At 38.8% G+C, this 26,635-nt stretch overlaps 1 protein-coding gene across 2 annotated transcripts in view; it reads left to right on the forward strand.

Moving 5' to 3' along the window:
• Window positions 1–26,635, forward strand: part of LOC306863698 (protein furry homolog) — a 75,942-nt gene that overhangs the window by 29,631 nt on the left and 19,676 nt on the right. For both annotated transcript variants that reach the window (XM_079407196.1, XM_079407197.1), the window contains exons 4-37: window positions 1,409–1,548; window positions 2,371–2,461; window positions 2,639–2,718; window positions 2,905–2,985; window positions 4,328–4,496; window positions 4,600–4,692; window positions 4,907–5,005; window positions 5,852–5,953; window positions 7,841–7,944; window positions 8,127–8,235; window positions 8,362–8,448; window positions 8,659–8,830; window positions 8,933–9,065; window positions 9,270–9,377; window positions 9,471–9,705; window positions 9,840–10,025; window positions 14,578–14,664; window positions 14,867–15,126; window positions 15,202–15,391; window positions 15,473–15,597; window positions 16,535–16,592; window positions 16,738–16,829; window positions 17,010–17,182; window positions 18,831–18,991; window positions 19,585–19,695; window positions 20,079–20,233; window positions 20,335–20,434; window positions 20,637–20,808; window positions 21,045–21,301; window positions 21,595–21,741; window positions 21,840–22,008; window positions 22,355–22,445; window positions 23,015–23,097; window positions 25,727–25,877. In XM_079407196.1, the coding sequence (XP_079263322.1) occupies window positions 1,409–1,548; window positions 2,371–2,461; window positions 2,639–2,718; window positions 2,905–2,985; window positions 4,328–4,496; window positions 4,600–4,692; window positions 4,907–5,005; window positions 5,852–5,953; window positions 7,841–7,944; window positions 8,127–8,235; window positions 8,362–8,448; window positions 8,659–8,830; window positions 8,933–9,065; window positions 9,270–9,377; window positions 9,471–9,705; window positions 9,840–10,025; window positions 14,578–14,664; window positions 14,867–15,126; window positions 15,202–15,391; window positions 15,473–15,597; window positions 16,535–16,592; window positions 16,738–16,829; window positions 17,010–17,182; window positions 18,831–18,991; window positions 19,585–19,695; window positions 20,079–20,233; window positions 20,335–20,434; window positions 20,637–20,808; window positions 21,045–21,301; window positions 21,595–21,741; window positions 21,840–22,008; window positions 22,355–22,445; window positions 23,015–23,097; window positions 25,727–25,877 (4,571 nt within the window). The remainder of the gene's footprint in view (window positions 1–1,408; window positions 1,549–2,370; window positions 2,462–2,638; window positions 2,719–2,904; window positions 2,986–4,327; window positions 4,497–4,599; window positions 4,693–4,906; window positions 5,006–5,851; window positions 5,954–7,840; window positions 7,945–8,126; window positions 8,236–8,361; window positions 8,449–8,658; window positions 8,831–8,932; window positions 9,066–9,269; window positions 9,378–9,470; window positions 9,706–9,839; window positions 10,026–14,577; window positions 14,665–14,866; window positions 15,127–15,201; window positions 15,392–15,472; window positions 15,598–16,534; window positions 16,593–16,737; window positions 16,830–17,009; window positions 17,183–18,830; window positions 18,992–19,584; window positions 19,696–20,078; window positions 20,234–20,334; window positions 20,435–20,636; window positions 20,809–21,044; window positions 21,302–21,594; window positions 21,742–21,839; window positions 22,009–22,354; window positions 22,446–23,014; window positions 23,098–25,726; window positions 25,878–26,635) is intronic.

Raw genomic sequence — 26,635 nt, forward strand, 5'->3', positions numbered from 1 at the left:
ATCTCTGCCCAGACACCCCTCCCTTCCTCGATTTAGTTTAGCTCAGCCTGTATGACCGCATCCACTCCCTGGATCTCAATTCTGGTTTTCTGATGTTCCCAATTCCACTCATAATAACATTTAATTTATGCTCCATCTCAGTTTGCCTAGTTAAGCTACAGTATGCCCTAAAAGCATGTTTTCATTTTCTGGAGAAAAAGTACATATTTTTGAGTGTGCAACAGAAGAATTGACATGTTTTGGGACATACTGTACTACTGAATCCTTCTCTGGGAATGGGTGGTGGGAAATATTAGCCAGGTTAGTTTCTTTAGATCTACACTTCAAATTTCCAATGGAAATAGTTTTCCATCCGGATACTTTTGGGATAATCATTTCAACATACCAGGATTTATAACACGCTAATTCTTATTTCAAATACTATTTAGGAAATAAATATTGTATAGTACAAATAATACAAATTGAGACGTAGCATTAAAGTGTAATACAATACATTGAGTCTTTCATATTGGCACATTTAAGCAATGTTTGCCATACCGTACTACCCACTGTTTATTAAATTAAGCGCTATGCACAACATGTACATTTTCTGCATGCATAAATTACCCAGATAACTTCCGTTGTTAAAGGGTTAGCTAATTCAAAAATTAATATTATGTCATTAATTACTCATCCACATGTCGTTCCCGAACCCGTAAGACCTTTGTTCATCTTTGGAACACAAATGAAGATATGTTTTATTAAATCTGAGAGCTCTCTGACCCTGCATAGACAACAACAAAATTGAAATGTTCAGCATGTATGCGCTTTCTCCTGAACGTAAACAACACTGATTACGTTGATTACATTCTCGGGAAAGCGCGCGCATGCGTCGTGGTGCTCTCCAAAATAGCGGAAGAAGTCAACTCGGGGAGAAGAATTGTTGAATAATTTATGCTATTTCTGTTTTCTTTGCGCACAAAAAGTTTTCTCGTAGCTTTGCACAATTGAAGTTGAGCCACTGATGTCACATGGACTGTTTTATCGATGTCCTTACTACGTTTCTGGGTCTGGGAACATTTTAGATGTGTTGCTTGTCTATGCAGGGTCAGGGAGCTCTCAGATTTCATCAACAATATCTTAATTTGTGTTCCGAAGAGGAACGAAGGTCTTACAGGTTTGGAATAACATGAGGGTGAGTAATTAATGACAGAATTTTTGGGTCGACTAACCCTTTAAAATATGGATGCAGTATACTGTTTCACATACTAGATTTATAAAATAGGTATACAGTATATAACGTACAGTAAGCAGTATGCTAATGTTCCATTCCGTGCGAGTTAATTCCCTTTGCATTCTGTGCTGTACAATTAGTGCTGTGACAGTTGATGAACAATTTCCTGAAGTTGCTTCCTATGTTTCCCCACAGCTGATCAGCACTATGAGCTCTCTTGCTGAGTATTGTCTTCCTTCCATACTGCGGACGCTATTTGACTGGTATAAAAGACAGAACGGCTTGGAAGACGAGTCCCATGAGTACCGCCCACGTGCAAACACCAAGTCCAAAAAGTGAGTCTTCACCAAGATTTAAAGTTCCCAATTTTTTTACTGTTTTTAAAACTTTAAAATGGGTTAACCGAATAAGACTCTTATATAGGGTATGGTGAAATGTTTGGTCAGTTTGCACCCTGAGTATACTTGAGATGAAACTAGAGCACACAAAGTCTTGTATCTGCTCGTCAAGACTTTTTAAGTCAATATAATCTGATTTAGTGTCTTTTGCATAAGCATGATAATAGTATTCTGTGCAAGTGTATATTTGTGTTTATGTATGTGTGATCTAGTGCGGATGGAAGCGTGTGATTGATGCCTGTCGTCAGGAAGCCTTGCCTTCATCTTATGAAATACAATCTCTATTCACAGCAGCTCATCTGACATTAGGCCAGTAATAGCTAAAGGGCTGTGATGATTAGCTGTTTTTGAATAGTTGCGCTAACAAGATTAGCATCGTCTGGTGGATCTTTTTCCTGTGGACATTTTTATGTAAGCCTAATTTCATAATGAGTTTTTTTTTTAATAGTGTATTTTAGAAATGGATCACTTGAAACATTTTCTTAGCCTAAATTCTTTGCTGCATATTAGTGGTAAAGGCAAGGTAGAAATTCCTCAGCAGTGATATGCGATCTCATGTCCATAGACCGTAATCAAATATCGCTATTGGCAGTTAGCTTTGGTTACATCAGTGCTTCAGAATTAAATACAGGCCATAGAGGATTTCAGAAGCTCTCATGGCACAAACCCCGGAAGCATATTTATATTATTGACTTAAGCAAGCAGTGATTGTTTATCAAAATGTGATTTACTCAGTTTCTTGTTCCCTCTCTCTTTCAGTGATGAACAGCAGAAAGATTATCTGATGGAAAGGAGGGACTTAGCTATAGACTTCATATTCTCACTGGTGCTTATTGAGGTTTTAAAACAGGTAAAAAAAAAAAATAATAATAATTTATTTCAATTTTGATGTAATAATTTACTTATTTAATATAAAGTAATAAATAAATATATTAATTAATCAAATGCATTATTTAATTATATTCTATTATTTAGTTTATGTTAATCTATGTCTTTTTACTCATCCTTTTTCTGGCTTTCTTTGTAGATCCCTCTCCACCCTCTTCTGGACGGCCTCATTCAGGAAGTCATTAACCTGGCCTTCAAACACTTTAAGTACAAAGAGGGGTAACGATCCATTCAAGTTATTTCCTCCATCCACCATTATCCATAATTTTCCTTCACGTGTTTGCATGAGTAAATCTGCCTAATAAGCATTTTACATTATTTTTATTTTCTCTCAGTTGAGTGTACTCACTGTAAATGTAAGTGCTGTTAAGTCAGTAAAAATGATGGTCTTTCTCTGTCATGCAGGTACCTTGGGCCCAACACAACCAACATGCACATAGTGGCTGATCTGTATGCAGAAGTTGTCGGTGTCGTGGCCCAGTCCAGGTAAATTATGAAGCAGCAAAATCATAACATATTAAAGTTTTATATAGAGTTATGTGGAGTGAGATTTTAGACCAGTGAAACCATTTTTGTTTGATGTTGTGTAAAACCTGGATCCTGAAGCAAATCCATGTGCGCTTGCTTTAAAATTCCCACCGCAACTCGAAATGGATGGCTCCATGATTCCTCTTGAAGCCAGCGACCTGGTTTCAAGCTCAAAATGATGACGGCATTCTTCTTCCTGTGACAGAGTGTCTAGTGGTAGATGAAACACTAATGGGAGCCCATTACCCTGATAGACGAGACATCTCGTCATGTTCACAGGGAGCTTCATCAGTGTCACAGAAAGATGGAGCTTCCCCCTATCAGTATGAGAGTGCCAGTACTGACAATTATGGCCTCTTTCCATATTTAATAGTGTGAAAAATGTCCTTGTGGCTGAACTAATAATAAGGAAGTCTTAAAATTCTGGAGTCTACATGTGTTTATTGAAGTCAAACGACATGTTAGGTACGCATGGGTCTGTTCTTCTCCTCATTGCAGCACATGATAAAAATCATAATTCAATCAAGCAGTGTGTACAGTGCAAATACAGATGGTTGCTTTATTCCCCTGAGTGGGAAAGTAGCCAGTTAGTTTATAGCTCATCTAAAACAAACATTGAGTCTTTCAGAGAGCAATGCCTCCCTATTCCCCCTCCAGATGCCTTTCTAAATAAAGGGCTGAAGATCTCTCCCTCTGTCAGAGTGAATTCACAAACACTCCCTAACATATGTGTACAGGAAACATCCAAGTCCCGGCCAAACAGAATCTGCTGACTTTGGTGGAATGGATTTAAACTTGGGCTTCCCATCATAATTTGATTTAATTAATTTACTGATATTCAAAATATTAATTTACTTGCAGTTGATTGCATATGTCATTCATACTGAGATATACCCTCAAACGAAGACAATTAAGAGAATTATAAAACAGACTTTAATATGAAATGTGAGTTTAAAAGTCAGTTTAGTGTTTGTCTTGAGTTTAGTAAATTGTGAATTGAGTTTTGGTCAATAATTGTGTACACATGTAGACTGACATCTTTGCCCATGTGTCGTTGTTTTTTGCTTCAGCATAAATTTGCATTTATTCATTCAGACTTACAAATGAGAAACATCATAAGCAATTTATCATACGATATATTATGCAAATATAGATGAACAAGCAACAGCTTGTATTTAAATCGCCACTACAGAATGATGGGAATCAAACCAAAACTTTGCTGTTTTGCTATATTTTTATTATTATGTTTATTTAGCTGTATTATTTTTAATAAATATTAATAGCATTCCATTCCTCCCAGGTTTCCTGCAGTGAGGAAGAAGTTCATCTCAGAGTTGAAGGAGCTCAGGCAGAAAGAGCAGAGCCCGTATGTGGTCCAGAGCACCATCAGCCTCATTATGGGGGTCAAGTTCTTTCGTATTAAAATGTACCCAGTGGAAGATTTTGAAGCATCTTTCCAGTTTATGCAGGTACACACAACAGATCAATACTAAAAATGTTCTATTTTAATTGACAAACAGTGTACACTATGATAAATAAAAATCTTTCTCTTGTACTCTTATGTGTTTATAGGAGTGTGCTCAGTATTTCTTGGAGGTGAAAGATAAGGACATTAAACACTCTCTGGCTGGACTCTTCGTAGAGATACTCGTCCCTGTAGCCGCAGTAAGTACAGCCATCTTTGCTGCAGTAAACACTGCTAAGCTAAGTATTTGAATGTTTAAATATTTTAAATATTTAAATGTATTTTTTATTTATGCACTAAAATTAGAATTTGTTTGAGTAAGAAAAAGTTTACAGAATTCTGTATGCAGATACAAATTTTAATAATGAGTTTCCTGTTCAAACTGTAATTCATACTCAACATGTTTCTCTTCAGACGGTAAAGAATGAAGTGAATGTGCCTTGTTTGAGGAACTTTGTGGAAACCCTCTACGATACTACGTTAGACCTGTCATCCAGGAAGAAACACTCTCTGGCAAGTCTGGCTCTCTTTTCCCATTCTTGAGAGCAGTAGAAGGAGATGCATCTAGAGTAATTGGCTCATAGCTGACATGTTTTTGCTGTCTGTGATGTTTCATATAGTCCATCTCAAAAAAAAAATGTTCAAATTTTCAAAATTTAGCATAACAACTTTGAAAAACAATTTTATACATTCCTAACCTGTGGGACACAATAGCTGTGTGATGTGTGTGAGTTGTGCATTTTGACATTCTTGTTAAAGGGCATCATTTCAGTTGATTTGTTTGCCACAAATTGCCGCTAAATATTTTGCAATCCATCTTAAATATAACAATTCAAGTGGAAAATTATTATGACAGGAAAGTACTTTCTAAAATATGTTTGAGAGCAGTGCTTCTTAAAGTGTATGTCCCAAACCAAAAATACTCAAATACACTTTTATAAATAATGTGACATTTTGTAATAATTTGCATTGATGAAATTACTAAGAGTAAATGTACTATCAGACATTTTCTTGGCAAATATTTGAATGAAACCATAGCAACATGGCTGCTGCAATTATTTTTACACTATTAAATTCATATCTAAGAATATTGAAAATCTTTGTTTTATGTTTATTTTAATCACTTTTTGTTATAACTATGGTATTTTTGATTGGAATTGTGGTTACCATGATTAATGATGATTTCAGTAGGAATTTGTGTGTGTCTGAATTGTTACAGATATAAAGAGGTGTAAGGAGAGAGAGGGTTTGAATACACTTTGTTCTAGAGTGATTCACTGACCTTGGTCAGTCATCGAATTATATAATTCTTGTTAAGGACATATAATATAATCATTGATCTGTTTTTGTCTTTCTCAGGCTCTGTATCCATTGGTAACGTGTCTTCTGTGTGTGAGCCAGAAGCAAATCTTTCTAAACAGATGGCACGTCTTCCTCAACAACTGCTTGTCCAACCTGAAAGTGAGTCTTTGTGATCCACAAAGCTTGTGATACAATAGACCTGAGATGACGTCAGATTACAGATGAGCATATTGCAACAGATCAGAAGAAAAAATGAATGCAGTTTTGTTGTGCAGGGCAGTTGTGTAAGCATCATTTGATCGCATGTTCTTTTAATCATTGGAGACCATCAGTCAAGTGCACAAATATTTAAAGTGGCAGCAGTTACAAGCAAATAGCTGTTAAAAATGTGTGAAATGCAGAGGGAGGGAAGCAAATTGTAGGAATGTTATGCTTGCTTGAAGGGGAGGCAGGTAGGACAGGAGAATCCTTTATCATTAGCTTTAACATCTCATTGTACGTCTTTATACCTGTGTGGGGGTGTGAGAGAGGAAGAGTGAAAGAATGAATAAAATGAGTCGGGGCACGAAAAAGGTGGTGCAAAATAACAACCATGAAGTGCAGCACTACAAGACCTTCTGGCAATGATGTTTAACAAGATGCTGGATCTTTCTTTCAAGCTTTCAGCTCTTAATCTGATTTCTGTTATCTCTCAGTGTCTCTCAGGCAGTTGTCGTGTTGTACTTGCAGCGGTGTGCTGCAGTTAGTCTGAGAGCTGCTGATTTATGTCATGAAGGTTTTGACCTGTAGGAAAAAGATCCTGTTTGCTTCAGTGCCCATGTTTGCACTGTCAAAAGTCCAAGGAAATTTAACACCAAAGCCAAGAAACACAAAACATGAAAGAACAGACAGTTTAAAAGTATAAAATATGTTGGTAAAAGTAATTTTAATCAGTTTATTTGCCTTGCCAGATAAATGTATAAGCATCCTTACAATAGGATGCACAGTGTTGGGGAGTAGTTAACTACAAGTAGCGACGCTACTAACTTAACTACATTTTTCAGTAGCTTGGCAGTAGCTCAGTTGCTTTTTAAACAGTGTAGCTTTTCCAGTAGCTAACTACTTTTTGCAGCAAGTAGCGGTGTAGCGCGAGCAAAAGCTACATTGCATTTTGTCGAGCCTGCGCGAATCAGCGCGATGCAAGGATATTCTTCTTGTTAGATTACAAACTCATTTTTTGCCATTACCGCCACCTGTTGTTTAATCACGCATCTTGCGGCTAACGGTTCACTGACGTACAGATAATATGACTTCCCATATTATCCATGATGGAGCAAGACGTGGCGGCAGATTTGGAGGATGGAGAAACAACTAACGTTAATTACCCATGGCCTTATTTGTCCAAGTTCATGTCTCTCAAGGAAACGACAAGTAAAGGTTACACTTTTTGTAACAGTCTGAGATATTTGAGTGTTGTGTGTAATAAAACAATACTCTTTGAAATCATAATTGTATTGCATTGTTTTAAACACTAAATATTTTACTTAAAACATTCCTCAGACACTTATTCAGTTATTTATAATATACGTTGTTCAAAAAAATCAAAAGTAGTTTCAATGTAGCTAGCTACTTTTTGATAGTAACTTGTAGTGTAGCTAACTACTTTTCCAAAAGGGTAGCTTGACTGTAGTTTAACTACTTTAACTTACGAGTAGCTTGTAGCTTGTCAAACTACAGTTTCAGAGTAGCTTCCCCAACACTGAGGATGCATTTATTAATATAAATGTAATATATTAAAACAATACAATTAAATGTGTTAATATATATTACGATTACATATATTATATATAATTGTATATAAATATTAATTTGTTATAGTTTATATAAATATTTATTTTTTTAAGATGATCTGTTGTTTGAAGCTTTTTTATTGTTGAACTAATGCAAATGATGGAATTAGTGGAAATTATACAGAAGTTTAAAAAGTGCACATATTTACTGATCATAATTTATTAGATGCATCACAGAAACGTAACTGGAAATTACAGCGAAGTGCTCTTCTTTCAGAACAAAGACCATAAAATGGCCCGGGTGGCCCTTGAATCTCTCTACCGACTGCTGTGGGTCTACATGATCCGAATCAAATGTGAAAGCAACACTGCAACACAAAGGTAGCGTACTGAAAATCAGAAACATACAAGCTACAATTTAAGATATATATTTCTATTATAAGACATATAATGGATATTTCAAATGCATTACACTGACAGTGATGATGAAGAGTAAGATTTGATGATGTTGTTTCTGATGATTGACATCTGGTAAGATGCCATTTTTATCTTATCCATTCCAGCCGCCTCACCTCAATCATTTCAACACTGTTCCCTAAGGGTTCACGGAGCGTTGTTCCTAGAGACATGCCGCTCAACATCTTTGTCAAGATAATTCAGTTCATTGCCCAGGTTTTACACCCACACACATTTGTACACCTGATAAGCATCTAAGAAAATATTAGCTACACATCTATGTGTCATGACTTTATCATATAACACACAGTAATATCATCTTTGTTTTTCTCCTCACTACAGGAAAGGCTGGATTTTGCAATGAAAGAAATAATATGTGATCTGCTGAGTGTTGGAAAATCAGCCAAAGCTTTCAGTTTAAATCCAGAGGTAATGTTTAATCTCAAACCCGACACACACACACACGTTTGCTTAAAATGTTCTAATGTTTTTACATAAAGTTGAATTATAAATTCTACCTAAAATGCTCAAAAAAGAATTGTAGAACTAAAATAGCATGTGATTTGCTGAGTGTTGGAAAATTTCTGTAGAAAATGCACATTTGGTTTATTTTCTGATATTTGTGTGGTGTATGGCCAGAGAATGAACATTGCTCTGAGAGCGTTCCTTGTCATAGCCGATAACCTGCAGCAGAAAGATGGTGAACCACCCATGCCGAACACAGGGGCCACTTTGCCTTCTGGAAACACTCTGAAGAAGAAAAAAACCTACCTCAGCAAAACTCTAACTGAGGAGGAAGCAAAACTTATAGGTCAGGCCACTTATATTGCGAACACCTGCTTGCGTGTGCTTGGGTTTGTTGTGCATATTACAGTTTTTTTATAGTCTGGATCGTTTATGCCGTTCCCTGCAGGTATGGCACTGTATTACTCCCAGGTCAGGAAGGCCATTGATAACATCCTGAGGCACTTGGACAAAGAGGTGGGCCGCTGCATGATGCTCACCAATGCCCAGATGCTTAACAAGGAACCTGAGGATATGATCACGTAAGCAGCTGTTTCTGGTCTGTCTCCACCTATTATTTACCTCTGAGTGTAATATGAGAGGAGAAAGCTCACAAACATACTCTATGAGTCACATCCAGCCCACACACCCTGTTTAGACAGTTTGACATTCTCTTTTTTTCCTGTTTCCATTTGTTTCTCTCATTGTTTACTTTTGCATAACTCATCCCTTCTCTCTCGGGTCAGGGGTGAGAGAAAACCGAAGATTGACTTGTTCAGGACGTGTGTTGCAGCCATTCCCCGTATCCTGCCAGACGGCCTGTCCAAAATTGAGCTCATCGATCTCTTGGCTAGGTGAGATTCACTACGCACCCTTTGACTAAACAATGCACCAAGCAATAAAAAGCTATAATCGTCACTGATTGTTTTTCTTTTTGCATTTTGCAGGCTGACGGTCCACATGGATGATGAACTCAGACTCATTGCACAGAATTCTCTGCAGAGTCTGCTGCTAGACTTCTCCGACTGGCGAGAAGACGTGCTGTTTGGGTACACTAACTTCCTGCTGCGTGAAGTGCAGGACACACAGCAGGGCCTGCAGGACTCATCTGTTAAACTGCTGCTGCATTTCCTGACGCAGTGGAGGTTGGCGATACAGGCGCCTGGAAAACGCTCGGCGGAGGTATCAGCATTATGTGCCACTTGACGTTTTGCATGAAAATGTTCTCTTTGCTGGCTGTGCTTACTTAGCCAATGTGAAAAGTTATGGGGTTGTGGGCATGACCGTGTGTATGTGTATATATTTGTTGACCTCAGATGGGAACTCACAGCAGCGGGAGCTCCAGACTGCCGCCCGAGCGCAGTCCTCACTCCACTGTACTGCACGCTGTGGAGGGTCTGGCCCTGCTGCTGCTGTGCTCCTGCCAGACCAGCACCCGCAAACTGGCTGTGTCCGTCCTCCGAGAGATACGCTGCCTGTTTACAGCCATTGGACATGCCGAGGTAAGGCAGTCTGCTGGAACTTTAGCAGATTAGGCTAAAAAATCTAAACACAAAACCAAGTAATTGAACCAAACAACTAATTAAAGCAGAATTACACAGAACAAGGCAGAATAAAATATTATAGAGAAAGACAATATAATAAAAGCAATTAGAATAGAAAAAGACAGAATAGAATTTTGTAGAAGGGACTAAAACAGAGTAGTAAAATAGAAAAAAAGATAGGATAGAATAGAAAAAGAACAGAATACAACAGAATAGAATAGAAAAGACCATTGACAAACAGAAATATAACTAATAAAACAGAACAGAAAAAGAATAACATAGAAGAAATATAGCTGCAAGCAGCAATGACGGGGCCAAACACATCAGCGGCAAAATTAGGAGCTAAGCATTGTACAGAGCATCAGAACAACTGCAGAAATGAATAATTGAAGCCATTTTAAGATTAATGCAGTCCAAATGAGTGAAAAGGATTGATTGACTTTTAACTTTTGACCAACAGGTGGCACCGTTATCAAATCGATGTGGTGTGTTCTGTGTGAGGTGACAATGGCACACACAAAGTTTGGTGTCAATATGCCAAAGCATTGCAGAGATACGGCCTCAAGTGTCGTTTTGGCATCATGCCTCAAATTCGTTGTTGTGGTATGTGAAAACCGTTTTGTCTCTCAACACGAAATCCATAACTTTTTGTCAGCATGGTCTGAAGATGATATGATTCGATTTTGGTGAAAATCGGACCAACGGTCTAGGAGGAGTTCGGAAAAGTAGTTTTTTAAAGAAAATTAAAAGAGCAGAGAGGAAGTTTGGCTGACTATGGCAACATTGATATCATTATTCTCAGCATGACCCAATGAATCTATTAATACCAGTCTCATTACAATAGGCAAAATTCACAGAAAGATATAAGCATTTATTTGAAATTTCAGTATGACTTTTGACCACAAGGTGGCACTGTTTCAAAACATTTTGAGTACTTTCAGGTCATGGGCTCCATGGTGCATATAAAGTTTCATAATGGTACACCAATGCATTCGTAAAATATAGCATTTTTAATCATAATACCCCATTATAGTCAATGGCAATTTCATGTTTTGTTCAATTATAGCGCCACCAAGAGGCACAATCCCACCAAATTGTTTATGTGTCCTTAGAGTGTGCCCATACATATGTGTGTCAAATTTGGTGAAAATATCTCATTTTGTTTCGGAGTTATAGACATATTTGTGTGTAAGTAGATGAAAAATTACTGACTCCTGACTTTGTTTGCATTTTTGTGCCCCTTACTATCAAAATTTTGGCAATTGGTTAGTAGTATTTAGCCGGGACGCTATGTTTTCGAACTTCCCACGGTGGTTTCGTGTCGATCGGAGTAACGGTTTCTAAGATATTGGCAAATGTTTTTTAAGCGTTAAAATGCAACACAGCACAAACCATAATGCTAAACCTGGCAAGTTTGGTATTGATGGACTCGGCAACGATTCAGGAGTCTAAAAAGGTGACTCCTGTGAAAATATGTCAACCCCACCCAAAGTAATAAGCATGTGAAAATTGGATTTTACCACTAGGTGGCGCTGCATCGCAACTTCTCAGGCTCCTTCAGGGCATCGTGCTGATTACCCATACCAAGTTTCGTAACGATACGTTAATGCGTTCGTAAAATATAGCATTTAACTACTAAATTCAACATGGCCGATGCCCAAAATGGCTGACATGGGAAAATTGGATATGGTTGGACTTGGTATGATGCACCGAATCTAAAGATACCATTTTTATGATTTTTGACCAATCCATAATTCCATTGCCATTCACAAGTTATAGGCAAAAATATGCATTTTTCATATCTTCTGACCACTAGGGGGCACAGCGCCGAAACACTGCAGGTCGTACTTGTTATAACACACACCAAGTTTTGTGTCAATCCGTACTTGTTATAACACACACCAAGTTTTGTGCCAATCCGTCAAACCCTTTCGGAGATATAGCCTCAGATCAATTTTTGAGTGCTTTTCGGCGAATTCGTTTGCTCATTATTCGAGAACTGCTAAGCGAATCAACTTGAATTCCATAACTTTTTGCCACCATGGTCTGTTGATGATCTGAGCCAATTTTGGTGAGAATCAGACGATCCGTCTAGGATGAGTTCGACAAAGTAGGTTTGACTTGACTTTCCCGCAATCGGTTCTATGGGCTGCCATTGACTTTCGGCGGAAGAAACGGAAGAAGAATAAGAATGCTTACGATTACAATAGGTGCCTACGCACCTTCGGTGCTTGGCCCCTAATAAGATAGACAAAACAGAATAGAATCAGTCAGATTAGAAAAAAGAAAGAGTAAAGAAATAAAAAAGACTACATAGAATTTAAACAATACAATAGAATAAAAAAATAACAGAATAGATAGAATCTGATAAAATAGAAAAATAAAATAGTGAAGAAATAAGATAGAATACGCATGGAATAGAAAATGACCATAGAATAGAGAAATGAAATAGAGTAGAAAAGAACAGAAATATAATAAGTAATATAGAACAGAAAAAGATTGTATATAAATACAATAGTTTGAATGGGAAAAGAGAATTCAATAGAAAATAAAAGAAATTAGTTTTATAGTTAAAATAATTCCAAACGTACAGATAATAACCAAACATTAGGTTAGCACTAAAGCTTATTGACTGACTGAATGTATTGAATTGCATTTGATGTCATGTGTAGTAATCTTAGCTCAAGGGGGAATATTAATAATTAATCATAACGCTTTATAATTAATTATAATATTTGGATAAGTTAATAGAATTAGCTTGATAAAGCAGAATTTACAGTACAATCAATTGATCAGGTCGTCCAGTGAACGCTCAGTATTGATTATTTATGAATTCAAAGAAATCTTAATTTCCAGGGTAAGAGAAATACCCTTTTTTAAGGTACAGTACTACTCAGAGCATGTAACAAGATCGAAATCGTTAAATTGACTTTGTTGCAAGCAGGGAATCAGAAACAAATACTCATATGTATTGTGCACAAAGTTTTATTAACTAAATCACAAACACATAACTAGACTAAACAAACACATATATATATATATATATACACACACACACACATCACACATACATGGTAGATGAAAAGGGTAAGTAAGACTGGATGAATGAAACAGAAACAGGGAAAATGAGGCTGAGTTGACCATCTGAAACAACCATCAGTCTCTAATTCAAAGCACAGTATACGATAGCTTACAACAAACCTCTGTGTGGTGCAGGGAGCGATACTTGCAGTTGGATACTTGCAATGAGAACGAGAGTCCCGTGAAGGTCTGGATGTTCCATTCGATGGCCGAAGTTGCAATCTCTTGAAACTCCGAGGTTGTTCTTGACTCTGTTGGGGTTGAGAAAGTCCTCTCTTCTAAATAAGCACATGGCTGGGTGTAAAATGGGGCCTGTTGGCCCTGTGGGCCGCAGTGGAACTGCAGGCCGCAATCCATAGATGAAGATGCAGAGACTGCCGGGAGCAGGGAGAGAGAAATGTCTGAGCGAGGGCCTTTCCATGATGGTGAATTCCAGGGTTGGGTGAAGATGTACTCCAGTGGTATTAAACTCCGGTGGTCAGGAGCCGCACACGGCTCTATGTTGAGGCCTACCGGGCGCGCCCGCACCGGCTCAGGCGCTCCATGAGTCCAACCACACAGGCAGCAATCGGAAGATTTAGCAGAAGAAGAGAGGCGGACCTGTGTGTGAGCCCGAGTCAGGAAAGAGTCACACCTTTCAGGATGGGCTTGACCAATGAGAAAGGCTGAATTTCCAAGCGGGAGGCTGGAAATATTGGGGATTTTTATGACCCTTTGTCTGAGAGTATGGTTCGAAAGGCTCTGGCAGTCTATACTTTGATTAAATTACACACACACCTGGCCTTCTATGAGAAGATAACTTCTATGATTGTACACCACTCTGGTGTACACCAAAGTGTGTGTCATAAAATGAGCATTAATTTGGTAGGAGACACAATATAGGTGGGGTTACATTAACTAGTACTTCACACATAAAGCATGCATAAAACAAAATACAATGCAAGAGACACTATACAAGATAGTTAAAATCGTACACACGATGTCCTGGGATGCATGTTTATCTGTAGAAAGGTTTGTCTATGAGTGATAAGGAGGAAAGGTTTGTTTGTATGGGCATTGCGTGGGTTTCAGAAGGGTCCGTTCTTACGGCACATCACATCTCACATAATTTGGAGCAATAAAAGTCTTATCAGATGGTTGTCCTGGTAACTGAGCCCTTTAGGGTGCTCTTTCGGGGGGAAGGGTCCATAGACTCTCACAGATTGTTTGTTGAATGAGAGGGTTTGCTGGATTGTTCATTAAATATAATAAATAAATGTGTCTGATTGGTCCAAATACTACATATGTGACCAGTTGAACTCATCCTAAATATGCATACACATGCAGTGGATTGATTTTAGACATAATACTAATTAGTACTAGTCCTGTTAGTGTAGCATAAACATTATTCAACAAGAGCCTCATGACTGTCATGTGATTCTGCTCTCAGGATGACGATAAATCCATGATCGAGGTTATGGACCAACTGGCCCCCAGCGTGCTGGAGAGTTTTGTCCATGTGGCCGTCTCTGACTCTGTAAGCATTTCCCATTAGCCCAGCAGATGTTGTTTCTGTTTGTATATCCATATGTTTATGCGTCGTTCTCATTATTGACCTCTACTTGCATGAAATTGATTTGTGCTACAAGGCTTTAATAGAACGCGGTCAACAAATGTTTCTGTCTGTAGAGTCATAACACTCATGCTATTAAAGCTATTAAAATCTGTGTTCTGTGAAGGCCACCCTGCCCATGAGTCATCATGTGGACCTGCAGTGGCTGGTAGAGTGGAACGCACGCCTGGTAAACAGCCACTATGATGTAAAGAGCCCGTCTCACGTGTGGATATTCGCTCAGTCTGTGAAGGACCCCTGGGTGCTCTGCCTCTATAGCTTCCTTAGGCCGGATCACCTCCCTAAGCACTGCTCCACGGCGCTCAGCTACGCCTGGCCCTATGCATTCACACGTCTACAGCTGCTTATGCCCCTTGTTGACCCAAAGTGAGTATTTACATTATCTTTTCTCTTAAAACTTGCACTTCTGATGATTTTTAAATCACCCCCCCACCTTCACAGCAGTCCCGTTTACGCCAAAAAGACCAGCACGCCTGGTCCAGCCGATGGCTATGTGACGCTGTGGAGGAATTACTTGATATTGTGCCTCGGTGTTGCCAAACCTAGTATCATGAGTCCAGGTCACCTGAGAGCCTCTACACCTGAAATCATGGCTACCACACCTGATGGCAGTGTCACATATGACAACAAGGTACATTATACCCGTAGCAGTCATGATTCGGAAAATGAAAAAATTGTGATGTCTTGAGAACATGTATGTGTTTATGATCAGGTGATAGGCACACCATCAGTGGCGTGGCTCCTGAAACAGCTGGTTCCTCTCATGAGATCGGAGAGTTTAGAGATCACAGAGTCTCTAGTCCTCGGCTTTGGACGAACAAATTCCCTTGTGTTCAGGTATTGTTTTTTAATAAAGAAGCTTCTTTCTCAACCCAGTGTGCTATTTAGTATATTTGCTTCCAAAACCAGATTTTCATAGTTTTCATAGGGTTATTTCTTAAACCAGGGCAGTTTTACATCAACTACATCAAAGAACTCAGCAAACTGCTCTGGTCTTTTGCCACACACAGTGAAGAAGCTATGAAAAATGTTTTTTCTGTCTTTGAGGACAGCAAATGAAAAGAGCAGCAAGTAATGTGTGTGTCAAACAAAATAGCAGAAATGACTGTCATTCCATTCTGACGTGTGCCGTTACTTAGAAGTGGACAGATTTCTACAGATTCCGTAAGACTCAACTAGTAGTTCACTGAAGCAAAGGCAGTGTTGTTATTGTTAACTAAATCTAAAACTATTAAAAATGTAGGTGAAATAAAATATAAGTATTAGATGAAAAGCTATTAGAATCATAGAATTAAAAAAAAAAACTATTTGAACTATTAGAATGTTAGAATTCAATGAAATAGGAAATGTTTCCCTGGCAACTAAAAATCTCATAAACTACTAAAATGACTAAAACCGAAAAAAATTAAGCTAAAAATAAATATTCTATAAAAAATAAACTTACTAAATTTACTTAAATTTACTAAAATTAAAATGACAGAAAATATAAAAATAAAAGCTAATTCAAAATATTAATAAATATTATATTATTGTATAAAAATACTAGAATAACACTGAGCACAAACTATTTAATGTAACAAAGATTTTTCAACCCTAGACATATCGATTTTAATTTTTGACATATTATGTCAGTTATGAATTCATAGAAGCACACTGCATAATAAAGCCATATTCACATCAGGCTTTTGAGTCAAAAACATATTTATGGAAATATTTATGTTGCTTTCATGCTGCGGATTTCTCATGACTGTTTCATACATGTGTGTTTGATTAGGGAGCTGGTGGAAGAACTCCATCCTCTAATGAAAGAAGCTCTGGAGAGGAGACCTGAGGTAAGAGCTCTGTCGTAATGCAGCTCTTTGGAAACTTTGGAAACCCCACAAACAAAATAGCGGTCCATAGTGCAGTGGCAGTGCTCATGCACATTTTTAGATGTAAATTGACTCTCTTTGTTATTCTTTCTTTCTGTCTCTGTAGAATAAGAAGCGGAGAGAGCGGAGGGATCTGCTCCGGCTGCAGCTGCTGCGTATCTTTGAGCTTCTTGCTGACTCAGGGGTCATCAGTGACAGGTGAACTTGTCCACTGTCCCCACCAGGCCAGTTTTATGTACTTAAGTAGTCAAATCCTGGGTTTACCTTTCTAAACTGATCTTCTTTCACAACAAAGCAGGTCTTTGACCTCTGTTAAATTTAAAAGGGAAAGTCTTGTAAAAATCCCTTGTGCATCTGTTTTTTTTTTCTTCTCTGCAGTACCAGTGGGGCATTGGAACGAGATTCCCTGGCTCTAGGAGCCCTTTTCCTTGAGTATGTTGATATGACCCGGATGCTCTTAGAAGCAGAGAATGACAAAGAGCTGGACATTTTGAAAGACATGAGAGCTCATTTCAGTGGAATGGTGGCAAACCTCGTCCAGTGTGTTCCAAGTAAGACATTATTTTGAATATCACTTATCTTTTTTAGGATTTAAAAATGAGAATTAGCATCTCAAATATCTTTCCCAGTGCACAATAAATACTGGAAATACTCCCAAATATACTCCATAATACCAAAGACCATAATGAGAGTGGGTCAGATATTTTAGCTGATATAATAGAGCCATTGATACATGGGTCTTGGTGTCTAAGGTTATCCAAACATGCTGCATTTTCAAAGGCTCAATAGGCTCTAACACTGAATGAGTCACTTATTAAAGACCCAGGACCAGAGCCATGAATAGAACTGTTCTGGCTTTAATACGTGCTGACTGACCAAGAAAACCCTCAGACCAGCAAAGCACAACATCCCTCTGATACACAAGCAGCCTTCATAAGCCCACCTGAAGCCCTGCGTCACAGCTAGCTCTCAAATCAAAAGATGGTTGTGATGTTGTTTAGTGTGTTGACATATTGAAAAAATGAGATTGGTATTTTTTATGAATAAATATGACAAACTCAAAAGTGATAGTAAAGACATTTATAATGTCAAAAAAGAGTTCTATTTCAAATAAATGATGCTCTTTTGAACTTTATATTCATCAATGAAAAGTGTCACAGTTTCCGCAAAAGTGTTACATATATTTAAAAATTCTTAAAAATGTTTCTTGAGTACCAAATCAGCATATTAGGATGATTTCTGAAGGATTATGTGACATAAATAAAATATTATTTTAAATTGTAATAATATTTCACAATTTTCTTTAAAGGGGTCATATGATGCGATTTATTCTTTTCCTTTTCTTTAGTGTGTTATGTAGCTGTTTGTGCATGTATAAGATCTGCAGAGTTACAAAGCTCAAAATCTCCCACAAAAGGATTTATTCTATCTTAAAGAGAAGGCTGATCCAGACCGGGCTAAAACGCCTCATTAAAACACGCCTGTTCAAATGTGGAGTTTTGCGCAGTGTAGAGTAATTCGGTGTGTGTGTGTGTGTGTGAGAGAGATTGAGAGAGAGACAGGGTCACATCACAGTGGAGTCAACTGTCTTAACGCGGCTTGTGTACTGCAAATACATACGAGCATCATCACTGGGTCTGTCACGCGACTCTGTTTCCCTCTCGGGCTTGAACTGATGGTAAAACTAAGGACATTATTAACTGTCTTTATATTTACTTTGAAAGCTGTAGCTCGCGATTATGATAAGGGGCGTTACATTTCTGATGCGCACTTGTAGTGTTCGGCCAATCACAATGCACTGTGTCAGCTGGCCAATCAGAGCAGACTGTGCTTGTCTGAAAGAGGGGCTTTGTAGAAAATGATGTGTTTGAGAGAGGCGGGGCATAGAGGAACTACAATAATGTACACTATTTGAAAAATAATGTGTTTTTTGAACATTAAAGCATGTCAACATATTCTGTTGCTCCAAATACACAAAATAATGATCTTTAAAATAGCATCATATGACCCCTTTAAATTAATGTAGATTTGATTAGCATAAGAAACTTTTAAAACTTTTAAACTGTAGTGTACATGCCCTTGAATAATACCAGTTAATTTTAGATTTTAAGTTGCCTGACCAAACATGTTTACACTGTACCATGCTGAGAGATTTTATTTTTTACTTTCCTCAAGTCTCATTGGTGTTTTTCTCTTTAGTCCACAACAGGCGGTTATTGTTCCCCCAGCAGAGCTTGAGGCATCACCTCTTCATTCTCTTCAGCCAGTGGGCTGGACCGTTCAGTGTCATGTTCACACCTCTGGACCGCTATAGTGATCGCAACCACCAGATCACACGCTACCAGTACTGTGCTTTGAAGGTAAACCTAGATAAAAAAAAATCTGCTCATTGATGTCTTAGTGAATCACCGTAAAGGCATTTTTATCAAACAAGACTTTATTCCCTCATACTTGTCATCTCGTAATTTAAGAAAACAGAGGAAGTTTCGAATTTGTTCAGTACCACTTGTCTCTTTGGCTCAACTCAGCTGAAGGAGGAAAAGATATAATCATTTTAGCAGTACTAAATCAAGTAAAAACGTCTGAAATCCAATCTGGAAAGTACCTCTATGCTCAATTAACAACTGGCGGGTATCTTGCGGAAAATTCTCCAAGCTCTCTACACCCTCTTTGTCCAAAAAGGCATGCACTTGGCAAGTACCGGATCCTCTGACCTTTTTTTTTTTTGTAGAAGGCGTGAAAAGACTATTCTGTGTATGTCACAATGGATCAGGGCTGTTAGACAGAAGTACCTTGTGTGTTAAGTTTAAAAACAGTGTGTAATTTCAGTCTCGTGAGGATTAATTATTTTAAAGTCTTATTACTGTCGGAACTGTGAGGTTCCATTGAGCTCTGTTATGAGATTTTCTATGATGTAATGCTTTGTTTCTGTGTGTATATGGTTTGTTGTCAGGCTATGTCAGCGGTATTATGCTGTGGCCCTGTGTTCGATAACGTGGGCCTTTCTACAGACGGATACCTGTACAAGTGGCTGGACAATATCTTAGCCTGCCATGATCTCCGGGTAAGCATTCACTCGCTCTTTTAATTGTTGGAACGGTTCCTGTCTCAGCTGTAGTCTTTGTCTTAACCTGTTGATGCTGAACAGGCTTCCTGTTTAGATTTTACAGTTGCTTTTTATCAGGTCTAATACCTGTCATTAAAACTTAACCAACACGCCTGTCAGGACTGGCCTGTGAACACATTTTGTTTTATTTGCTTTTCTGCTTTATTGACTTTATTGATTCTGTGTTGTCATTTTTTTTAGTTTTGAGTTTTATCTTGTTTGTTTAGGTTTGCAATTAAAGTTGAAATGAATGACTAGCACATTGGAATAACTTAAATTCTGCTTTGATTATGGGAAAAGCCCACATTTAAACACATTTATATCACCGCCCTGGGCTGCAGGTGCATCGGCTGGGCTGTGAGGTTGTTATCTTGCTCCTGGAACTGAACCCAGATCAGGTGAATCTTTTTAACTGGGCTGTGGATCGCTGCTTCACTGGATCATACCAGCTCGCTTCAGGGTGCTTCAAAGCTATTGCTACTGTGTGCGGTAGCAGGTAAATAGAGCCTTCGCTATTGCCATGGTCACATTTAATTACATTTTCAGAAAGCAGATCATAATTTTTTTTTAAATATGTGTTTTTTTCTTACTTTTCAGGAATTATCCATGTGACATTGTGACCCTTTTGAATCTGGTGTTGTTTAAGTCATCTGACACAAGCAGAGAGATTTACGAGATATCCATGCAGCTCATGCAGGTACCTGATGCTTTTTTCGATTAGTTGTTCAGATTTTTACTTGCCTTTCTTGTATTTTCAGTGGCTGAAAGATTTATTTATTTATGTATGTTGTTATATAAATGTCAGAAAGTAATGTTTATACAAGTTTTCCCTCCAAAAATAAATAATTAAATACATTACTAGCTCCAAAATATTTTTTTCTTTTTTCTGTGTCATTCAGATTCTGGAGTCCAAGTTGTCCGTTTACTCAAAGAGGACTCTGGGGCAGAAATCAGGAAGTATCCTGTATGGCACACATGGTCCTTTACCGCCACTATACAGCGTCTCTCTCTTCCAGCTCTCAAATCAGCTGGCCTGCATGTATCCTGAACTCACCCTGCCACTCTTCTCAGGTAGGGTGTGCATGTCTGTGTCTGTGACACACTTACTCATGCTTTACAAAGAATAGCTCTTAGCCACATGTTTGGATGCGTCACCAAACTGTTGCTCCACCAAAAGCAAATAAAAACCTACATGCAAAAGAATGGGCCTGGTCGAACGCACTCTGTTATTGTTCTACAGCTCAACTTTTGACCTTGCACTAAACCTGCCCACTCATTTTTTATCCGCAATCATTTCACACATGCAGAGGTCAGCCAGAGGTTTCCCACCACTCACCCTAACGGCAGACAGATCATGCTGACCTACTTGTTGCCCTGGCTGAACAACATAGAGCTGGTTGATACAGGACTGCTTCCACCGACCTCCAGCCCGTGCACTCCAGAGGAAGAGGCTCATGAGCAGTCTGACAACCTGGGAATCACCCACAGGCTCAAAGGCAATGGTTGGGGCTCTCTGCAGGCCACCTCACTGGTCCTAAACAACCTCATGTTCATGACCGCAAAGGTGAGAGGCACTACATTGCGTAAATAGCCAGTTGTGGTAATGACTCAAGCCATCCAAATGAAAAAGGCTCAAATTACTGTAGATATCTTTAATATATCCGTTGAATCTATCAGACTGCAAAGAGGATGAGGAGAAGAGGAAGAATTGATTGAATGATTATTTATGACCTTTATTCAAGAATTATTGCCTAACATTAAACAATGCTCTAATACAGTGCAATGAACGTGCTGAAAAAGGCCTCTTTAAAGATTCGGTAATCAACTAAAATGTTATTTTTGTTGGTTTTCCATCAGTATGGAGATGAAGTCCCAGGTCCTGAGATGGAGAATGCCTGGAATGCTCTTGTGGCCAATGACAAGTGGAGTAACAACCTGAGAATAACGCTGCAGTTCCTCATAAGCTTGTGTGGAGTCAGCAGTGACACTACACTGCTGCCTTATGTAAGGAAAACTCACATACGGACACTCTTTTAATTTTATTAGATCTTTACTACTAAATTTACTACTTTACTACTAAATTTGTTTCGAACTGTTTTTAGATTAAGAAAGTGGTGATATATCTGTGTCGGAACAACACCATTCAGACCATGGAGGAGCTTCTCTTTGAGCTTCAGCAGACAGACCCCGTAAACCCAGTGGTCCTACACTGTGACAACCCACCATTTTACCGCTTTGTTGCCAGCAACAAGACCTCTGTTGTGGCCTCAGGTGAGGCACATATCCCTGGGGGGGTTTAGCAGCTTTTTTATTTTCAATGCAGTGTCAGAAGAAATGTATTTCTTAATAAATGTAAATTTTTTCAAAAGAGAAGACCTATAATCTGTAAATTATTCTAAGCAGTATTCAAATAATACATAATTCAGTATTCAAATTAACATAGGCGCTTATAAATGTAGTACTAGCTCAAATGAGCAGTGACAGTTCTATGGCTTTGGTCCACCCCATTGCAGAACCCTGGGTTTTGCTGTATTGAATGCTTTGAATTTTATAACCCAATGTATGGTTCTGACCTAATAATGGTTAAATATTCTTTTTTTTTTGTTTGTTTGCTAAGGCACAACATCTAGCAGCAATACAGTAGTGGCTGGGCAAGAAAACTTCCAGGAGACAGATGAGGCAAAGATCGTCAGAGAGAATGAAGAGAGGTACATCTTTCTTCATGTTACTTTGAATTCCTTAAAAGAAAATGAAGAAAGAGGCTGAAAAAAATATTTTTTTTAATGCACTAAATTCTACACCACACATGGGCTGTAAATTCTCATCCACCACATATATACTGTCTAGGTAGGCAGCTACTAAACAGCCAATTCACGAGTTCACACTTACATATATTTAGCACGAGTAAGGTAATGCGTATTTGGCGAGTATGGTAATGCGTAGTTGGCGTGCTGTCCTGGGGAAGGGCTCTGAGCTCGGGAATGGCCCGAACCCAGAGTACCCCCCATAGTGTGTTTAGAACACTAGTGATACTTTTGAGTGGAGAAGGGGCGGTGGAGGGATGCTGATTAACCGTCGATTGAATAGAGGTGTGTCAGCTGTATTTATATCCGTACATTGATTGACTTGAGTGCGTACCACTTGTGTTTAATTAGGCTAAGTATCTGACGTGCTCCTCCCGAACTTTGTTAATAAAACATCATTTAATACATGTTAGGTCAATATGCATATGCATTCTATGTTCCCTAACATATATTTTGTGCACACATTTTCTTAGGTTGAGCAACGCAGCCCGGGCTCATAACCGCCTGGAATCACGCTACAGCAACAGCTCAGGAGGTTCTTACGATGAAGAGAAGAGTAAGTTCTTCATTCTTCTATGGATGTAGTTATGGACAACTTTACGGTTCACAGAGCCATGTGTGCAACTCCAGACTTTATAGGTTTCAGTCAGTAATCCCCCAGATTACAAGAACAGAGCAACAGATGGTTCACAGCTGTCAATCACTGACACATATGACTTAGGATACATTTACACTCATTGTTTTACAGCGTTAAATTTCTAACAGCTGACAACTGTTCGTGTGACTTATCATTTGGTGCATACTGTATATACCAATAATACATGCTCACTAGAGCATTGCGTCTCCGTATTAAGGAATTCGGTACTGAAATTAAGGTCGCGACGTATGCCTTTGTCTGTGTATTCTCTCAGGCATGTGCATGTCAACTTGTTGTGCATGCGTATTTGTAAGTTTTGGGTGTGGGAGCTGCCAGCTTTTGTCCTGCCCACATACCTGTCATAACAGCTGATGGACGAGTAGCAAGATGGCAGCTCTAATGGAGATGAATGATAAATTACTTGCTTGATGCGCTCTGAATCGACTCATCACAGCAGATGGTTATATGAAGTGACAGACTGAAATTCCTTTTTAATTTAAATTAACAATGAATTAAAATGTATTAATTAATTTATTTTATTGAATTATTTATTTTTAATGCATTAATCATTTTTTAAATGTTTATGTAGAATTATAAATTTTGTAGATTAATATAAAGATAAAATAACATAATACTTTATGATAGTATTTCCTGATTTATTTTGGTTATAGGAACTCAGATTCTGATGATTCGACTGATTTGATGTTAAATTGTATGTAACACTATAGACACATTTCAGAATGTTTCTACACTGAACAAAATTATAAACGTAATACTTTTGTTTTTGCCCCCATTTTTCATGAGCTGAACTGAAAGATCTAAGACTTTTTCTATGTACACAAAAGGCCTATTTCTCTCAAATATTGTTCACAACTCTGTCTAAAACTGTGTTAGTGAGCACTTCTCCTTTGCCGAGATAATCCATCCACCTCACAGGTGTGGCATATCAACATGATTAGACAGCATGATTATTGCACCGGTGTGCCTTAGGCTGGCCACAATAAAAGGCCACTCTAAAATGTGCAGTTTTACTGTATTGGGGGGGGGGGGGGGGTCCGAAAACCTGTCAGTATCTGGTGTGACCACCATTTTCCTCACGCAGTGCAACACATCTCCTTCGCATAGAGTTGATCAGGTTGTCCACTTCTCTTCAATGGCTGTGCGAAGTTGCTGGATATGGGCAGGAACTGGAACATCTGGTCGTATACGCCGATCCAGAGCATCCCAAACATGCTCAATGGGTGACATGTCCGGTGAGTATGCTGGCCATGCAAGAACTGGGATGTTTTCAGCTTCCAGGAATTGTGTACAGATCCTTGCAACATAGGGCCGTGCATTATCATGCTGCAACATGAGGTGATGGTCGTGGATGAATGGCACAACAATGGGCCTCAGGATCTCGTCACGGTATCTCTGTGCATTCAAAATGCCATCAATAAAATGCACCTGTGTTCGTTGTCCATAACATACGCCTGCCCATACCATAACCCCACCGCCACCATTGGCCACGCAATCCACAACGTTGACATCAGCAAACCGCTCACCCACACGATGCCATACACACTGTCTGCCATCTGCCCTGTACAGTGAAAACCGGGATTCATCCGTGAAGAGAACACCTCTCCAAAGTGCCAGACGCCATCGAATGTGAGCATTTGCCCACTCAAGTCGGTTACGATGATGAACTGCAGTCAGGTCGAGACCCCGATGAGGACGACGAGCATGAAGATGAGCTTCCCTGAGACGGTTTCTGACAGTTTGTGCAGAAATTCTTTGGTTATGCAAACCAATTGTTGCAGCAGCTGTCCGGGTGGCTGGTCTCAGATGATCTTGGAGGTGAAGATGCTGGATGTGGAGGTCCTGTACTGGTGTGGTTACACATAGTCTGCGGTTGTGAGACAGGTTGGATGTACTGCCAAATTCTCTGAAACGCCTTTTGGAGATGGCTTATTGTAGAGAAATGAACATTCAATTCATGAGCAACAGCTCTGTTGGACATTCCTGCAGTCAGCATGCCAATTGCATGCTCCCTCAAAACTTGCGACATCTGTGGCATTGTGCTGTGTGATAAAACTGCACATTTTAGAGTGGCCTTTTATTGTGGCCAGACTAAGGCACACCTGTGCAATAATCATGCTGTCTAATCAGCATCTTGATATGCCACACCTGTGAGGTGGATGGATTATCTCGGCAAAGGAGAAGTGCTCACTAACACAGATTTAGACAGAATTGTGAACAATATTTGAGAGAAATCGGCCTTTTGTGTACATAGAAAAAGTCTTAGATCTTTGAGTTCAGCTCATGAAAAATGGGGGCAAAAACAAAAGTGTTGCATTTATAATTTTGTTCAGTGTAATTACAAAGCTTTCTGGAATTGATTGTGATTAGTCAGTCATAGAATTCTGTGTATTTTTTTACCATCGTGTCCTACATAACTGTGCCCGTTTCACATCTCTTGTATCACTCTGGTCTGTTTCTACTTTCTGAAGTCAATATTTAATGGCAATTTATTCAATTAAGTTTTGACTCATATTGTGTGTGTTAACAGATGACCCTCTGCCTCCGTATGCTGCCTGGTTGATCAGTGTATTGGAGAGTAACAGACCTCAGCCTCTTCCCATGCCTGTGAATGGAGGCTGTTGGGCCCCGCTGGTGGACTACCTGCCTGAGACCATCACCCCACGGGGACCCCTTCACAGGTACCACCCGAGCCTTCCTTGTGCTTTTGACTTCCTTTGCATTTTAATGAAGTCAGACTGAATGAGAACGAAGATTTATGAAAGGTCTTAAATGTCCAACCTTCCTACTCTCAAAACATTTACACAGACATACATTGATTTACACCATAAATTCATCCTTACAGAGTTGCTTTTGTTCATGTGCAGGGAATGGATTTTATTAAGCCAATCCCATAAAGCCCACTTGTGTTAGTTTGCTCTAGCATTTTACAGCAGTTGCCCACAATGCTGTTTTGTCTACAAGGGAGGAACTGTTGTTCCGTTACCATGACAAAAGTTCTTAACAGCATCCTTCTGACATTCAATGATTTTTCAGGAGGGAGGTACAGACGGTCAGTCATGCATCAAAGAATCGTGCAACAACATATTTGGGATTTTTATAAACTATCTGTCAAGTTAATCAGATTTGTGCATACTCATGCTGACACCTGAACAGTCGAATATACATAAAAACTCATGAGTTATTAAAAATATGAGCAGAATTGCATAACAGGAATACCTGCTAAAAATAAACTCCCCTCTTTGTTTTCTGTCTGGATATGCGCAAGCCAAATGAAGAGCCATCTGTCTATACCAGTCAGTAATTTAATGGATCTTGAATTTAATTAGGTGATTCACAGTCCCAGCTGGGCTTGACCCTGTATGCCTTCCTTTTAGACCTTTTTCCATTTTGATAGATAAAATAGCAAAGAGAGGATGGGAAATAGGTAATGGACAGA

The sequence above is a fragment of the Barbus barbus genome (genome assembly GCF_936440315.1).
Source record: "Barbus barbus genome assembly, chromosome: 45".
In the NCBI taxonomy this organism is placed as follows: Eukaryota; Metazoa; Chordata; class Actinopteri; order Cypriniformes; family Cyprinidae; genus Barbus; species Barbus barbus.